This window comes from Mixophyes fleayi, chromosome 12 (assembly GCF_038048845.1).
Source record: "Mixophyes fleayi isolate aMixFle1 chromosome 12, aMixFle1.hap1, whole genome shotgun sequence".
Classification (NCBI taxonomy): domain Eukaryota; kingdom Metazoa; phylum Chordata; class Amphibia; order Anura; family Limnodynastidae; genus Mixophyes; species Mixophyes fleayi.
The window spans coordinates 64548608-64567861 of NC_134413.1; the positions used below are offsets into that span (position 1 = coordinate 64548608).

The following is a 19254-nucleotide window of genomic DNA, read 5'->3' on the forward strand; positions in this document are numbered from 1 at the left end:
TACATGCAGCTGCTCGGCCATGGAAACCTATTCCATTAAGCTCCTGCCGCACAGTTTTTGTGCTTATATTAATGCCAGTGAAAGTTCGGAACTCTTCAGTTATGAATTTAGCAGAGCGTTGGCGACTTTTACTCACCATGCGCCTTAGCAGTCGTTGACCACACTTTGTGATTTTACGTGGTCTTCCACTTTGTGGCTGAGTTGCTGTTGTTCCTAAATGCTTCCAAATTTTAATAATATCACTTAGTTGACGTGGAATATCCAGCAGGGATTAGATTTCACGAAGCGTCTTATTGCAAAGAAATACCTCAATTCAATAATTAACAGGTGTGGCCAAATACTTTTGTCGATATAGTGTATTTAAGACATAATATTATCCTATCTGTCCTGATGTCAGTATTTATTATATAGTTACTTAGTTATTGTTACCTGGTCTATTTGCAGGAGATGCCTGTTCAACGTCCTCATTTCCTTTATCCTTATTTTGCTTTTTCTTGCTGAAAGTGCAAAAATATTGACAAGTGCTCAACTACAGAACATATGTAGCAGGAAATATAGACTGAATGTGCACAAAGAACCCCGGTTCTGTATGTTATAAAGAGGCGCCATATGTCACTTATTACAGTACAGTACAGTAACACAGGTTCCATCATAACACAGGTCTACTAACGTTACATTTTATGGGTGAACAGTGTGTTTCTGTGGATTCATTGACAAAATCTCAAGTAAACTTTTCCAGGGAATAGGACTTTGGGAAATTAAGTTTGCATTTAGGTGACTGTAATGTATTGATGTACATGTGCCCCCAGGCAAATTTTACTAAAGTGTTCCTTTTTCTTTATAGCCTCCCTCTGTGCTTTTCAATCATGTCTTTATATGACATATCTATTTTTGGGTGAATTCACAAATTACTTTGTGAAGAACTGGTTAAGAGACAAAATACAATGTATCCAAACCGGGGCTGAATGTATTGATCCCTTGCTACAGACCTATTACTATTACATATAGGACATCCCACAGAATGCTTTACCTCACTCACATCATCCCATAATGACTTATTTTTTAAGTGCTCCCTGAAAACACAGAGATAGGGAAGGTAACACGGTGCATCGCAGCCTGCATTAGAGAAGGAACAGGTCTGCTTAATGCTAAATCTGCCCCCTGGAAAAGGCTGGAGACATACACATGTACCTGCCAACCAGATTACATCTGCTAATATAGGATAGTAATAATAATAATAATAATATACCTCTCCTCTAGGTAAATAATGTGTAACATGATCTGTAGATGATAGTAAGTTATATATAAGTATAGTTAGTAACTTACTAGGTGTAGATCACAATTCCCATTATTATCACAACAACAATGATGCAAGTATTGAACAGCACTATCCAGTTCAAAACCAGGATGTTATAGAAGGCTGTTGAAGAAAGAAACATGTTAGATGAGTAAACTTCATTTCATATACTGGCACGTTATATAGGTCAATTATTTTAAACAACTACAAGTTACATACAGGTAACATAACAAATGGGCTTACTGCACACAGGTTAACGCATCATTTCAACCTCAAACGTGATTTGGACATAAGTATCCTACAGTCTAACAGTTTAGAGTTGGTATCAGTGTGTAGAGCGGGTGATAGGGAGTTTATCTAGGAGGGAATCATACTCTGAATTCCTTGTTACCTAACAAATTGAATGAGGGAATTAACATAGTGTTATTTCTGAGCTCAAGAAGGTAGGGTTTCTAGTATAAGAACATTGTAAACCCCTCTGTATGACCCTCCTGGGTTCGGTATTTCTTTGCGGATTTTTTTTTCTGTATTTTGTTGTAAGATCAGTAAAATATTGAACAATTTGGACAATCTTTTAATAATTTTGATTATGGATGCCCAACCTAGTGGTTTGAAAACATTAAGGGCTAGATTTACTAAACTTCGGGTTTCAAAAAGTCGAGATGTTGCCTATAGCAACCAATTTGATTCTAGTTATTTATTTTGTACAGTCTACAAAATGACAGCTAGAATCTGATTGGTTGCTATAGGCAACTTCTCCACTTTTTCAAACCTGTAGTTTAGTAAATATACCCCTAAATGTCATTTTTTTTATACTATTTCAATTAACTTTGGATATTCCATATTATAATGCTTTATTAACACATATATAATTTTAGATATTCGGTATTATTATGTTTGTCAGTATTGAAACCAAGGTATTAACATATAATATTGGTTTTGGCTCTTTTTCATTTTGTAGGATACTTTGGTGGCTACTGTTTTAAATTAAACAATGCCATCCACCATTTTGCATGGGATTTTCATACTTATTAAACACTGATTCCATATAAGAAATTTTAGCTAAATACATAGAGGACAAGGCGTGCCCGCCATTTTGGTGAAGTCCTTCCCACGACCACCATTTTTGGTTTCCTCATTCCCATAAGAAATTACTCTAACAGAAATTAGTTTCCTCCTACAGAGGGGTAATTGTACTTTTGTGTATAAGAATCACCCTTTTTCTCACCTCTGGCACTTTGGGGAATCTCTGTGGTCCCTACAGCTCTTACATGTCCCATTCTGCGCGCTGAATTAAATGCAGAGACAACTGAAATGCAGATAATCTTCATTACTTTTATTTTTTTATTTTTTTATTAGTAACATCTTGTCTTAAACAATATTACAGAACAGAAAATTTCTTGAAAGTTACATTAGTGAGATGACAAATACACACATAAATTGAACAGTATGCACAAGACTCTCTCACCGAGCTTCTACAAAATAAGTTTCGCTCCAAATCAGCATAGTACCATGAAGATGTTATTTTGTTTTTAATTGTACAAATAAGGAGGAGAAGATAAAAAAGAGGGGGTAAGGGGATGGTACCGGATAAGATGGGGGGGGGGGGGAGAGAACAGATTGGGAAGGTTAGGGGAAAAAAGGAGGAATTCACGCCTTTATATTTTTAGCAGAAGATAACAGTTCAGTCAGGTATTTCCAGTGACCAACTAGAATTGTAGTAGTGGTTGGTTGCAGTATGAAGCCCAGGGAGACCAGATTTTGTTGAAGGGAACGGAGAAGCCCCTAAGCACGCTGGTGATATGCTCCATCTGATAGGTCTGCCAGATCCGACCACATTACTTTTATTTCAATGTAAGAGTTTATCCCTTTTTATGTGTGCAGAATAAAAGAAAAACTACACATAATTGGCCTTCTAGACTTCTGTGGTTGTTGGCTGGTGGCCTTGGTGGGCATTGGAGCTTCTGAAGAGTCCCGAGAGGAAAATTCAAGGTGTGAGAGAACCATGATTGAGGATTGTCAGATAAAACCATTTTTTTCTTATCACACATACGTAGTATTACAACTAGTATATGCTTTGGTGTTTGCCAATACAGCACTATCATCAATCTCCTGTTTTGTTGATTTATACAGTACATATACTGTGTTCCTCTCTTTTTTCTTTTCTCTCTCTTTTTGATAACATTGGCGCCACTTTTATATTCGTTGGCTATTATCATTTAGGAGAGACCCAGCGATCTCTAGTAAACACTCAAAATTACCAACTATCCCTATTTTCCAGGAACAGTCACATTCTTCAATGTCTATATATTCAGATACCTTTAGATATTTTTTGGAAGTGTGTCGCTAAAGATGGGTACACACTACACAGTTTTCATCAGATAATCGGCTTAATCAGTCGACATACGACCTCTCGTTCAAAAGTCGGGTCAGTGTGTGCAGTGACACGATGGTCGAAAGTCTGCCCAAATGGACGATTATCGCCTCATTTGGTTGGTCGTACCGTTTAATATTTTCGTTCCAATCTCGTTTCCGCCGTGTAGTGTGTATAAACTTCCGACCGATCCACAACAGTGAGTACGAAATTACAGTTATTGCTCACGACAACATGGCTGTAAAAAGTCGCTAAAGGGACGTCCGCTCTTCCCTTTATCGTCCTAAACAAGGCTAGTGTGTATGCAGCCCATGGACCGAGCGATCGGACCATCCATCGCATGTAAAATCGCGCGGCATAAAAAGTTGGTCGAAATTTCTGTAGTGTGTTCCCAGCTTAACCAGAGATGCAAATAAGGTAGAGATTTTTATTAGCACAACCTGTTTGTTTTCCTTCTGTGTTTTATCCAAAACAATGTCTCTATCCTCAAGCAAAGTTTTTTTATAAGCTTTGTCTGTTGATAACAAAGTGTTTGGATATTGTACACAATACACAGAGTTCTGTGTATTACATCCTACATATGATGTGATGATTGATCACAAGGATTATATTGTGAAGATCCTGAAATGGGCAGGTCTGCAAGATATATATAAAATTATAAGCTCCCCAAATAGAAGACTTGTTTTAGGAGACTGCATTCGAATCCACATCTTCCACTGACATGTTGAACATGACACTATTCCATAAATGGGAAAATATTCTTCTAATTGCATAAACTATAGGTAAATCCAAAGTTCTGGATTACAGGGTATATTTATTCATTTTTGTTTCGTACACATCAATTGTAAGACAGGAATATGAACGCTGGTGACCTGTCTAGTCTTTTGTCAATAACAAATAGCACAAGACTGAGCTACACATTTTCCAATTTATTTCTAATTTGTTAATTGAGCGCTGGGAGGAACTATAAAATTCACCTCTTTGCCGATGATGTGATATATGATTCATTACTTCATTATAATTTTTTGCACAAGAACTTCTATCTCTAAATAAAATTAACACTTCAACAGGGATTTTCATGGTTCTACTTAAATCATTTGTAATAAATTTAATTTAAAGTTGTAAAGCTTGAAATCACAAGTCTATTAGTGCCCTACAAATATCCACCTTCTGTATCTCTGAGGTGCTGTAAATACATGATATCTTATAATAATAATAATAATAATAATATAATAATATCTTCAACATGTCTACTACAATAGCCCTTTATAAATGAATCCAAGGACCCTGTCATGTATTTACATTGAAATAGTTAGTCCTGCTTTCTGCTGTCAAAGAACTAGATGGTTGCTCTTCCTCCCTTTTGTCATGGTTTGGGAAAACAGGTTCACAGCAGAATAGGGGATGAAGAGATTTTGGAGACTTACTTTTGTGGTCATCATCTTGCTCATTATTATCCACTGGTGTTGACTCCAAATCAAAACCTTTCATATAAGGAAAAAAAACAGTTAGGATTATATTTCTTAAAGTAACAAAGAAAAACAGCTAAAATAGTCAAAAATCGCTAAAAATAGGGAAACCTATATTACTAAATTCAGTAATACTTTTACTGCCACATTACCTGTTCTATTATCACCATTTCAGGAGCAAGATAGTAGTTTAAAAAATGTTTAGAAATGCATTTTTCATCCATCCATCTATTGCTCCTCCCTCCCTCTCTCCACCTATTCTTCCTCCCTCCCTTCCTCTCTCCATCTATTCTTCCTCCCTCCCTTCCTTTCTCCATCTATTGCTCCTCCCTCCGTTCCTCTCTCCATCTATTCTTCCTCCCTCCCTTCCTCTCTTCATCTATTCTTTATCCCTCCCTCCCACCATCTATCTAATCTTCCTTCTTCCATCCACCTATTTCTCCTCCCTAGCTTCCTCGCTTTATCTATTCTTCCTCCCACGGCTACTCACTTGTCCTGTCATCGTGGTGCTTGATGTCATTGTCAGTCCATTTTGGTGACTCCATATAGATTTCTTGTCATGTAAAGGAAATAAACAATTAGGAATATATTTCTTAAAATAACAAAGAGAAAGTGTTAAAAAAAGTCAAAAATAGTTACAAAATAGGGAAGCAAGGAGGAGATCATACCGCACAAGGTATATCATCAATTATAGATCCCTATATGAGTGGATGAATATACCACCTCATATCCCAGAGTACTTAATTATAGAGGAACTGCTGATTGGTGCACATTAACACTGTAAGATTACTCATACACAAAGAAGGGAAAGACATGGCAAAAAGGGGCACTCAGAATCTATAAGTGGAAAGGCAAATAATGAAATAAAACATAACCTTTATTATTATCTGTAAAATATAGTGTGCTTCTCCTGAAGAGATAAAACTAGCGAAATATTAAAAACCAAAACATACAAAGTGAATTAAAATTGCAGATCAACTGCAGACGCTCTGCGGTCCTGTCTAAATTAGTGTAAAGTATATAATTCATATATATAGTACAATCTAATACATTCGTCCACTAAATCATTTGTCGTTATATCATAAGGAGCTACTCATCCTTAGTATATCAGATAATTCCAATATCTAGCTCTAAGAAATTATATTTCTTATATTCTTTATGTTATAATAGAATTCAAGATAATTGGATTAATCCTTATAAGGAGTTTCAATTGATTTAATATATAGTCTGATAGATACAGTTAATACTCTATCTACAGAGCAAACTGTGTACCTGTCCTATATGATAAAGGAGTCTACTACTAATGTTTCACTAATGACACAGATTATCTTCTCTCAGCCTAGACTGGGAAACTCTTAGATCTAGCCAGTACACAACAATTGGAAGACAGGAATATGATTGTTATTGTCCAGTCCTAAAAAGACAGAGCTGTCCACTTTCCCTTTCAATTCTTTGTGATTAGAGCACTGGGAGCAACTATAATATTGCCCTCTTTGCCGATGATGTGATACATGAGATCTTCAGTACTTCATTATCTTTCTTGCACAAAAACTTGTATTCCTACATTTAACTTAGTTGGTTTCTAACAAGTCAACTGGGATTTACATAATTGTACGGAAATAATTTTAAATGAAACACAAAAAAAGATTTGAAGATTTACATTATAAGTCTATGAGTGTCCTACAAATATCCACCTTCTGTTTCTCTGGTGTGCTGCAAATACATGAGATCTTCTACACGTCTACTGCAATATCCCTTTATAAATGAAACCCTGGACCCTGTCATGTATTTACATTGAGTTACTTTTTCCTGCTCTCTGCTAACTAATAGCTAAATTGTTGCTCTTCCTCCCTTTTGTCACGGTTTGGGAAATAGTTTTACAGCAGATTAGGGGGTGATGTAATTTTGGCTACTCACCTGTGTGGTCACCACCTGGCTCAATTGTCACTACTGGTGACTCCATATCAATACCTTTCATATATAGAAAAAAAACCTAATATAAATATATATCTTAAGGTAACAAAGAAAATCAGTTAAGAATAGTCAAAAACAGTTCAAAATAAGGAAACCGATTTCACTAATATAGTGAAACTTATACTGTCACATTACCTGTTATGGTATCGACATTTCAGAATGGAGATTACAGTTAAAAATAACTTTAAAAATGCTATTTTAATCTATCTATCCGCCTAACCATCCATCTATTCCTCCTCCCTCCCCCTATTCCTCTTTCGTCTCTCCATCCAACTATTCCTCCTTCCCACCCCTGTTCCTAATCCCTCTCTCCATCCACCTATTTCTCGTCTCTTACTTCATCCACCTATTGCTTCTCCCTCCCACCATCCACCTATTCCTCCTACCTCCCTCCCCCTATTCCTCCTCCATCCCTCCCTCCTTCCCTCCATCCACCTATTGCTTCTCCCTCCCTCCATCCACCCACCAATTGCTCCTCCCATAATCCCACCATTCACCTATTTCTCCTCCTTCCCTCCCTCCCACAATCCACCTATTCCTCATCCCTTCTTCCATCCACCTATTCCTCCTCCCTCCCTCCATCCACCCACATATTGCTCCTCCCATAAACCCACCATCCACCTATTCTTCCTACCTGCCTCCCACTATTCCTCCTCCATCCCTCCATTCTTCAATCCATCCACCTATTCCTCCTCCCTCCCTCCTTACACCTATTCCTCCTACTTCCCTCTTTCCCACCATGCATCTATTCCTACTCCTTTCCTCTCTCCCACCCTCCACCTATTCCTCCTCCTTCCCACCATCCACCTATTCCTCCTCCCTCCATCCTCCTAATCCTTTTCCTCCCTCCATTGGCTGCTCACGTGTGCCGTGATCCTGGTGCTGGACCGTATTCTCTGTCTTCATTGTTGACTCCATATAGTTTTCTTTTCATGTAAAGAAAAATAAACAATTAAAAATATTTTTCTTAAAGTAACATAGAAATATAGTTACAGGAGATTGTAAATGCACTAAAGGATGTGTCCTCTTTGGTGTATATTTGTTTCTCCTTTACATTAGATGTAATGTACCTCTTAGCATCTACTCTGCACATACAGGTACTACCTTGTATCACTGTTAGGTAAATACATCTGTATATAGTGAGGGGCTTCCTCCCTGCAGGGTGTGGTTATAGTATAGATCTACCTAACTGCCCACCCTCTACACTGTGTCATTTCCTGCTGACATCAGCATATGATGCAGTGGTGCAGTGTGTATACAGGTATGATTACTTACTGTGTCCTACCTGAAATGCTCTTCAATATCTACTTATTCAGGTACGTTTAGATACATTTTGGAAGAGTGTATCTAACCAGCAAAGCAAAAAAGGCAGGTACTTTTACTAACACAACTCTCTTCCTTTTGTCTTTTTCCCAATAATGTCTCTTTATCGGCCTGCAAAATTTTCTTTATTTGCTTTGCAAATAAATGTTTTAGTACAGTCTAAATAATGAACAATATATCAATTGACCAAGTGATATTTTGAAAAGATCTGTTTCTACCTCTTGTGTTATGTAATTAACTAAGTACTATGATCTATATAACGTTGAGTCCACGTTGTGAATTACTCACCCAGTATGACACATCGGTGGGATACCACCAATAGCAGCTGGCACTCAGCACAGGGGGACTAGAAACCTTTCTATACTAATAACTGTGCCGGGTGGGAAATTCAAACTTCACAAGACAGGAGGTGATAACTGATTGTGCCCCATGATTGGACAAGAGTCATACTACACATCATGTGCTGGATATAACCATCCTGCAGTACTGTGCTGTGTTACAGACAACATCTAATTTATGCAATCAAATATATAATGTGCTGGTTAATTACAATGATCATATCATGAGGATGCAGAAACAGACATGGCTGCTTTTTATATAACAAATTATAAACTCTCCAACTAGAAGACTTGTTTTAGGAGGGTGCATCAAACCCCCATCATCCACTGACATGTTTATCGTGATACTATTACAAAAATGGGAAAAGATTCATCTAACTGCAGAAACTATAGGTAAATCCAAAGTTCTGGATTACAGGCTAAATTCATTCAATTTTATTTCTTACACAACAATTTTAAAACAGGAATATGAACGCTATTGGTCAGTCGTAAAAAGACAGAGCTGCCCACTTTCCCATTCATTTCTAATTTGTAAAGAGAGCACTGGGAGCAACTATAATATTGCCCTCTTTGCCGATGATGTGATACATGAGATCTTCAGTACTTCGTTATCTTTCTTGCACAAAAACTTGTATTTCTACATTTAACTTAGTTGGTCTCTAACAAGTCAACTGGGATTTACATAATTGTACGGAAATAATTTTTAATAAAATACAAATAAAGATTTGAAGATTTACATTATAAGTCTATGAGGGTCCTACAAATATCCACCTTATGTTTCTCTGGTGTGCTGCAAATACATGAGATCTTCTACACGTCTACTGCAATATCCCTTTATAAATGAAACCCTGGACCCTGTCATGTATTTACATTGAGTTACTTTTTCCTGCTCTCTGCTAACTAATAGCTAAATTGTTGTTCTTCCTCCCATTTATCATGGTTTGGTGAAATAAGTTTACAGCAGAATAGGGGGTGACGTAATTTTGGCTAATCACCTGTGTGGTCACCACCTGGCTCAATTGTCACTATTGGTGACTCCAAATCAATACCTTTTCATATATAGAATAAAAATCAATTAGATTTATATATCTTACGGTAACAAAGAAAATCAGTTAAGAATAGTCAAAAACAGTTAAAAATAAGGAAACCTATTTCACTAATATCTTAGTGAAACTTATAGTGTCCCATTGCCTGTTACGTTATCGACATTTCAGAATGGAGATTACAGTTTAAAATAACTTTAAAAATGCTTTTTTAATCAATCCATCCGATCAACCATCCATCTATTCCTCCTCCCTCCCCCTAATCCTCCTCCCTCTCTCCATCCACCTATTACTCTTCCCTCCCACCAGCCGCCTACTAGTCATCCCTTCCTCAATCCACCTAATTATCATCCCTTCCTCCATCCACCTATTGCTCCTCCCTCTCTCCATCCACCTATTGCTCCTCCCTCTCTCCATCCACCTATTGCTCCTCCCTACCTCCATTAAAATATTCCACCTACCTACCTCCCCCTATTCCTTCTCCATCCCTCCCTCCAACCACTTATTCCTCCTCCCTCCCTCCTTACACCTTTTCCTCCTTCCCTCCATATATTCCTCATCCTTCCCTCTCTCCCACCCTCCACCTATTCCTCCTCCCTCCCACCATCTACTCCTCCTCCTCCTCCCTCCCTCCACCTCCTCCTCCTCCTCCTTTTCCTCCCTCCATCGGCTACTCACGTGTGCCGTGATCCTGGTGCTGGACCGTATTCTCTGTCTTCATTGTTGAGTCCATATAGTTTTCTTTTCATGTAAAGAAAAATTAACAATTAAAAATATTTTTCTTAAAGTAACATAGAAAAATAGTTACAGGAGATTGTAAATGCACTAAAGGATGTGTCCTCTTTGGTGTATATTTATTTCTCCTTTACATTAGATGTAATGTACCTCTTAGCATCTACTCTGCACATACAGGTTCTACCTTGTATCACTGTTAGGTAAATACATCTGTATATAGTGAGGGGCTTCCTCCCTGCAGGGTGTGGTTATAGTATAGATCTACCTAACTGCCCACCCTCTACACTGCGTCATTTCCTGCTGACGTCGGCATATGATGCAGTGGTGGGGTGTGTATACAGGTATGATTACTTACTGTGTCCTACCTGAAACGCTCTTCAATATTTACTTATTCAGGTACGTTTAGATACATTTTGGAAGAGTGTATCTAACCAGCAAAGCAAAAAAGGCAGGTACTTTTACTAACACAACTCTCTTCCTTCTGTCTTTTTCCCAGTAATGTCTCTTTATCGGCCTGCAAAGTTTTCTTTATCAGCTTTCCAAATAAATGTTTTAGTACAGTATAGATAATGAACAATATATCAATTGACCAAGTGATATTTTGAAAAGATCTGTTTCTACCTCTTGTGTTATGTAATTAACTAAGTACTATGATCTATATAACATTGAGTCCACGTTGTGAATTACTCACCCAGTATGACACATCGGTGGGATACCACCAATAGCAGCTGGCACTCAGCACAGGGGGACAAGAAACCTTTCTATATTAATAACTGTGCCGGGTGGGAAATTCAAACTTCACAAGACAGGAGGTGATAACTGATTGTGCCCCATGATTGGACAAGAGTCATACTACACATCATGTGCTGGATATAACCATCCTGCAGTACTGCGCTGTGTTACAGACAACATCTAATTTATGCAATCAAATATATAATGTGCTGGTTAATTACAATGATTATATCATGAGGATGCAGAAACGGACATGGCTGCTTTTTATATAACAAATTATAAACTCTCCAACTAGAAGACTTGTTTTAGGAGGGTGCATCAAACCCTCATCATCCACTGACATGTTTATCGTGATACTATTACAAAAATGGGAAAAGATTCATCTAACTGCAGAAACTATAGGTAAATCCAAAGTTCTGGATTACAGGCTAAATTTATTCAATTTTATTTCTTACACAACAATTGTAAGACAGGAATATGAACGCTATTGGTCAGTCGTAAAAAGACAGAGCTGCCCACTTTCCCATTCATTTCTAATTTGTAAAGAGAGCACTGGGAGCAACTATAAAATTGCCCTCTTTGCCGATGATGTGATACATGAGATCTTCAGTACTTCATTATCTTTCTTGCACAAAAACTTGTATTTCTACATTTAACTTAAGTGGTCTCTAACATGTCAACTGGGATTTACATAATTGTACGGAAATAATTTTTAATGAAATACAAATAAAGATTTGAAGATTTACATTATAAGTCTATGAGGGTCCTACAAATATCCACCTTATGTTTCTCTGGTGTGCTGCAAATACATGAGATCTTCTACACGTCTACTGCAATATCCCTTTATAAATGAAACCCTGGACCCTGTCATGTATTTACATTGAGTTACTTTTTCCTGCTCTCTGCTAACTAATAGCTAGATGGTTGTTCTTCCTCCCATTTATCATGGTTTGGTGAAATAAGTTTACAGCAGAATAGGGGGTGACGTAATTTTGGCTACTCACCTGTGTGGTCACCACCTGGCTCAATTGTCACTATTGGTGACTCCAAATCAATACCTTTTCATATATAGAATAAAAATCAATTAGATTTATATATCTTACGGTAACAAAGAAAATCAGTTAAGAATAGTCAAAAACAGTTAAAAATAAGGAAACCTATTTCACTAATATCTTAGTAAAACTTATACTGTCACATTACCTGTTACGTTATCGACATTTCAGAATGGAGATTACAGTTTAAAATAACTTTAAAAATGCTTTTTTAATCCATCCATCCGATCAACCATCCATCTATTCCTCCTCCCTCCCCCTAATCCTCCTCCCTCTCTCCATCCACCTATTACTCTTCCCTCCCACCATCCGCCTACTAGTCATCCCTTCCTCAATCCACCTAATTATCATCCCTTCCTCCATCCACCTATTGCTCCTCCCTCTCTCCATCCACCTATTGCTCCTCCCTCTCTCCATCCACCTATTGCTCCTCCCTACCTCCATTCACCTATTCCTCCTCCCTCCCTCCATCCACCTATTCCACCTACCAACCTCCCCCTATTCCTTCTCCATCCCTCCCTCCAACCACTTATTCCTCCTCCCTCCCTCCTTACACCTTTTCCTCCTTCCCTCCATATATTCCTCATCCTTCCCTCTCTCCCACCCTCCACCTATTCCTCCTCCCTCCCACCATCTACTCCTCCTCCTCCTCCCTCCCTCCACCTCCTCCTCCTCCTCCTTTTCCTCCCTTCATCGGCTACTCACGTGTGCCGTGATCCTGGTGCTGGACCGTATTCTCTGTCTTCATTGTTGAGTCCATATAGTTTTCTTTTCATGTAAAGAAAAATTAACAATTAAAAATATTTTTCTTAAAGTAACATAGAAATATAGTTACAGAAGATTGTAAATGCACTAAAGGATGTGTCCTCTTTGGTGTATATTTATTTCTCCTTTACATTAGATGTAATGTACCTTTTAGCATCTACTCTGCACATACAGGTACTACCTTGTATCACTGTTAGGTAAATACATCTGTATATAGTGAGGGGCTTCCTCCCTGCAGGGTGTGGTTATAGTATAGATCTACATAACTGCCCACCCTCTACACTGCGTCATTTCCTGCTGACGTCAGCATATGATGCAGTGGTGGGGTGTGTATACAGGTATGATTACTTACTGTGTCCTACCTGAAACGCTCTTCAATATCTACTTATTCAGGTACGTTTAGATACATTTTGGAAAAGTGTATCTAACCAGCAAAGCAAAAAAGGCAGGTACTTTTACTAACACAACTCTCTTCCTTCTGTCTTTTTCCCAGTTGTCTCTTTATCGGCCTGTAAAGTTTTCTTTATCAGCTTTCCAAATAAATGTTTTAGTACAGTCTAGATAATGAACAATATATCAATTGACCAAGTGATATTTTGAAAAGATCTGTTTCTACCTCTTGTGTTATGTAATTAACTAAGTACTATGATCTATATAACGTGGAGTCCACGTTGTGAATTACTCACCCAGTATGACACATCGGTGGGATACCACCAATAGCAGCTGGCACTCAGCACAGGGGGACAAGAAACCTTTCTATACTAATAACTGTGCCGGGTGGGAAATTCAAACTTCACAAGACAGGAGGTGATAACTGATTGTGCCCCATGATTGGACAAGAGTCATACTACACATCATGTGCTGGATATAACCACCCTGCAGTACTGCGCTGTGTTACAGACAACATCTAATTTATGCAATCAAATATATAATGTGCTGGTTAATTACAATGATCATATCATGAGGATGCAGAAACAGACATGGCTGCTTTTTATATAACAAATTATAAACTCTCCAACTAGAAGACTTGTTTTAGGAGGGTGCATCAAACCCCCATCATCCACTGACATGTTTATCGTGATACTATTACAAAAATGGGAAAAGATTCATCTAACTGCAGAAACTATAGGGAAATCCAAAGTTCTGGATTACAGGCTAAATTCATTCAATTTTATTTCTTACACAACAATTGTAAGACAGGAATATGAACGCTATTGGTCAGTCGTAAAAAGACAGAGCTGCCCACTTTCCCTTTCATTTCTAATTTTGGAAAAGAGCACTGGGAGTAACTATAAAATTGTCCTCTTTGCCGATGATGTGATACATGAGATCTTCAGTACTTCATTATCTTTCTTGCACAAAAACTTGTATTTCTACATTTAACTTAAGTGGTCTCTAACAAGTCAACTGGGATTTACATAATTGTACGGAAATAATTTTTAATGAAATACAAATAAAGATTTGAAGATTTACATTATAAGTCTATGAGTGTCCTACAAATATCCACCTTCTGTTTCTCTGATGTGCTGCAAATACATGAGATCTTCTACACGTCTACTGCAATATCCCTTTATAAATGAAACCCTGGACCCTGTCATGTATTTACATTGAATTACTTTTTCCTGCTCTCTGCTAACTAATAGCTAAATTGTTGCTCTTCCTCCCTTTTGTCACGATTTGGGAAACAGGTTTACAGCAGATTAGGGGATGATGTAATTTTGGCTACTCACCTGTGTGGTCACCACCTGGCTCAATTGTCACTACTGGTGACTCCATATCAATACCTTTCATATATATAAATAAAACAATTAGAATTATATATCTTAAGGTAACAAAGAGAATCAGATAAGAATAGTCAAAAACAGTTAAAAATAAGGAAACCTATTTCACTAATTTCATAGTGAAACTTGTACTGTCACATTACCTGTTACGTTATCGATATTTCAGAATGGAGATTACAGTTTAAAAAAACTTTAAAAGTCCCTTTTTAATCCATCCATCCGCCCAACCATCCATCTATTCCTCTTCCCTCTCTCCATCCACCTATTCCTTCTCCTCCCTCCCTCCATCCATTCATCTATTCCTCCTCCCCCTATTCCTCCTCCCTCTCTTCATCCACCTATTCCTCCTCCTCCCTCCCTCCATCCATTCATCTATTCCTCCTCCCTCCCCCTATTCCTCCTCCCTCTCTTCATCCACCTATTCCTCCTCCTCCCTCCCTCCATCCATTCATCTATTCCTCCTCCCTCCCCCTATTCCTCCTCCCTCTCTCCATCCACCTATTCCTCCTCCTCACTCCTTCCATCCATCCATCTATTCCTCCTCCTCCCTCCCTCCATCCATCCATCTATTCCTCCTCCTCCCTCCCTCCATCCATTCATCTATTCCTCCTCCCTCCCCCTATTCCTCCTCCCTCTCTTCATCCACCTATTCCTCCTCCTCCCTCCCTCCATCCATTCATCTATTCCTCCTCCCCCTATTCCTCCTCCCTCTCTCCATCCACCTATTCCTCCTCCTCACTCCTTCCATCCATCCATCTATTCCTCCTCCTCCCTCCCTCCATCCAGCCATCTTTTCCTATTCCGTCTCTCCATCCATCTATTCCTCGTTATTCCCTCCCTCCCACCATACACTTATTCCTCCTCCCTCCCTCACTCCCCCTATTTTGCCTCCTTCCCTCCCTCCATCCCCCAATTCCTCCTCCTTCCCACCCTCCCTCCCTGCCCCTATTCCTCTTCCCTCCCTCCCGCCCTCCATCCACCGATTCCTCCTCCTCCCCCTCTCTCTCGGCTACTCACCTGTGCCGTGATCCTGGTGCTGAACCGTATTCTCTGTCTCCATTGGTGACTTCATATAGATTTCTTTTCATGTAAAGAAAAATAAACAATTAGGAATGTTTTTCTTAAATAACATAAAAATATAGTTATAGAAGATTGTAAATGCACTAAAGGATGTGTCCTCCTTGCTGGATATTTGTTTCTCCTTTAAATTAGATGTAATGAACCTCTTAGTATCTACTCAGCACATACAGGTTCTACCTTGTATCACTGTTAGGTAAATAAATCTGTATATAGTGAGGGGCTTCCTCCCTGCGGGGTGTGGTTATAGTATAGATCTACCTAACTGCCCACCCTCTACACTGCATCATTTCCTGCTGACGTCAGCATATGATGCAGTGGTGGGGTGTGTATACAGGTATGATTACTTACTGTGTCCTAGCTGAAACGCTCTTCAATATCTACTTATTCAGGTACATTTAGATACCTTTTTGAAGAGTGTATCTAACCAGCAAAGCAAATAAGGCAGTGACTTTTACTAAAAAAAATCTCTTCCTTCTGTCTTTTTCCCAGTAATGTCTCTTTATCGGCCTGTAAAGTTTTCTTTATCAGCTTTCCAAATAAATGTTTTAGTACAGTATAGATAATGAACAATATATCAATTGACCAAGTGATATTTTGAAAAGATCTGTTTCTACCTCTTGTGTTATGTAATTAACTAAGTACTATGATCCATATAACGTGGAGTCCACGTTGTGAATTACTCACCCAGTATGACACATCGGTGGGATACCACCAATAGCAGCTGGCACTCAGCACAGGGGGACAAGAAACCTTTCTATACTAATAACTGTGCCGGGTGGGAAATTTAAACTTCACAAGACAGGAGGTGATAACTGATTGTGCCCCATGATTGGACAAGAGTCATACTACACATCATGTGCTGGATATAACCATCCTGAAGTACTGCGCTGTGTTACAGACAACATCTAATTTATGCAATCAAATATATAATGTGCTGGTTAATTACAATGATCATATCATGAGGATGCAGAAACAGACATGGCTGCTTTTTATATAACAAATTATAAACTCTCCAACTAGAAGACTTGTTTTAGGAGGGTGCATCAAACCCCCATCATCCACTGACATGTTTATCGTGATACTATTACAAAAATGGGAAAAGATTCATCTAACTGCAGAAACTATAGGTAAATCCAAAGTTCTGGATTACAGGCTAAATTCATTCAATTTTATTTCTTACACAACAATTGTAAGACAGGAATATGAACGCTATTGGTCAGTCGTAAAAAGACAGAGCTGCCCACTTTCCCTTTCATTTCTAATTTTGGAAAAGAGCATCGGGAGCAACTATAATATTGTCCTCTTTGCCGATGATGTGATACATGAGATCTTCAGTACTTCATTATCTTTCTTGCACAAAAACTTGTATTTCTACATTTAACTTAAGTGGTCTCTAACACGTCAACTGGGATTTACATAATTGTACGGAAATAATTTTTAATGAAATACAAATAAAGATTTGAAGATTTACATTATAAGTCTATGAGGGTCCTACAAATATCCACCTTCTGTTTCTCCGATGTGCTGCAAATACATGAGATCTTCTACACGTCTACTGCAATATCCCTTTATAAATGAAACCCTGGACCCTGTCATGTATTTACATTGAGTTACTTTTTCCTGCTCTCTGCTAACTAATAGCTAAATTGTTGCTCTTCCTCCCTTTTGTCACGATTTGGGAAACAGGTTTACAGCAGATTAGGGGATGATGTAATTTTGGCTACTCACCTGTGTGGTCACCACCTGGCTCAATTGTCACTACTGGTGACTCCATATCAATACCTTTCATATATATAAATAAAACAATTAGAATTATATATCTTAAGGTAACAAAGAGAATCAGATAAGAATAGTCAAAAACAGTTAAAAATAAGGAAACCTATTTCACTAATTTCATAGTGAAACTTGTACTGTCACATTACCTGTTACGTTATCGATATTTCAGAATGGAGATTACAGTTTAAAAAAACTTTAAAAGTCCCTTTTTAATCCATCCATCCGCCCAACCATCCATCTATTCCTCTTCCCTCTCTCCATCCACCTATTCCTCCTCCTCCCTCCCTCCATCCATTCATCTATTCCTCCTCCCTCCCCCTATTCCTCCTCCCTCTCTTCATCCACCTATTCCTCCTCCTTCCTCCCTCCATCCATTCATCTATTCCTCCTCCCTCCCCCTATTCCTCCTCCCTCTCTCCATCCACCTATTCCTCCTCCTCACTCCTTCCATCCATCCATCTATTCCTCCTCCTCCCTCCCTCCATCCATCCATCTATTCCTCCTCCTCCCTCCCTCCATCCATTCATCTATTCCTCCTCCCTCCCCATATTCCTCCTCCCTCTCTTCATCCACCTATTCCTCCTCCTCCCTCCCTCCATCCATTCATCTATTCCTCCTCCCCCTATTCCTCCTCCCTCTCTCCATCCACCTATTCCTCCTCCTCACTCCTTCCATCCATCCATCTATTCCTCCTCCTCCCTCCCTCCATCCAGCCATCTTTTCCTATTCCCTCTCTCCATCCATCTATTCCTCGTTATTCCCTCCCTCCCACCATACACTTATTCCTCCTCCCTCCCTCACTCCCCCTATTTTGCCTCCTTCCCTCCCTCCATCCCCCAATTCCTCCTCCTTCCCACCCTCCCTCCCTGCCCCTATTCCTCTTCCCTCCCTCCCGCCCTCCATCCACCGATTCCTCCTCCTCCCCCTCTCTCTCGGCTACTCACCTGTGCCGTGATCCTGGTGCTGAACCGTATTCTCTGTCTCCATTGGTGACTTCATATAAATTTCTTTTCATGTAAAGAAAAATAAACAATTAGGAATGTTTTTCTTAAATAACATAAAAATATAGTTATAGAAGATTGTAAATGCACTAAAGGATGTGTCCTCCTTGCTGGATATTTGTTTCTCCTTTAAATTAGATGTAATGAACCTCTTAGTATCTACTCAGCACATACAGGTTCTACCTTGTATCACTGTTAGGTAAATAAATCTGTATATAGTGAGGGGCTTCCTCCCTGCGGGGTGTGGTTATAGTATAGATCTACCTAACTGCCCACCCTCTACACTGCATCATTTCCTGCTGACGTCAGCATATGATGCAGTGGTGGGGTGTGTATACAGGTATGATTACTTACTGTGTCCTAGCTGAAACGCTCTTCAATATCTACTTATTCAGGTACATTTAGATACCTTTTTGAAGAGTGTATCTAACCAGCAAAGCAAATAAGGCAGTGACTTTTACTAAAACAAATCTCATCATTCTGTCTGTTTCTTAGTAATGTCTCTTTATCGGTC

At 38.8% G+C, this 19254-nt stretch overlaps 1 protein-coding gene across 6 annotated transcripts in view; it reads right to left on the reverse strand.

Annotated features, from left to right (window-relative positions):
• The window catches only part of LOC142109290 (uncharacterized), a 42518-nt gene that overhangs the window by 2850 nt on the left and 20414 nt on the right, over positions 1 to 19254 (reverse strand). For 5 of the 6 annotated variants that reach the window (XM_075193410.1, XM_075193409.1, XM_075193411.1 and 2 more), the window contains 13 exons: positions 15901 to 15963; positions 14833 to 14886; positions 13043 to 13105; positions 12290 to 12343; positions 10497 to 10559; positions 9771 to 9824; positions 7978 to 8040; positions 7058 to 7111; positions 5631 to 5693; positions 5099 to 5155; positions 2526 to 2606; positions 1327 to 1420; positions 430 to 497 (listed from right to left, as the gene is read on the reverse strand). In XM_075193410.1, coding sequence (XP_075049511.1) covers positions 430 to 497; positions 1327 to 1420; positions 2526 to 2606; positions 5099 to 5155; positions 5631 to 5693; positions 7058 to 7111; positions 7978 to 8040; positions 9771 to 9824; positions 10497 to 10559; positions 12290 to 12343; positions 13043 to 13105; positions 14833 to 14886; positions 15901 to 15963 — 831 coding nt within the window. The remainder of the gene's footprint in view (positions 1 to 429; positions 498 to 1326; positions 1421 to 2525; positions 2607 to 5098; positions 5156 to 5630; positions 5694 to 7057; positions 7112 to 7977; positions 8041 to 9770; positions 9825 to 10496; positions 10560 to 12289; positions 12344 to 13042; positions 13106 to 14832; positions 14887 to 15900; positions 15964 to 19254) is intronic. The other variant, XM_075193413.1, reaches the window with a different exon arrangement.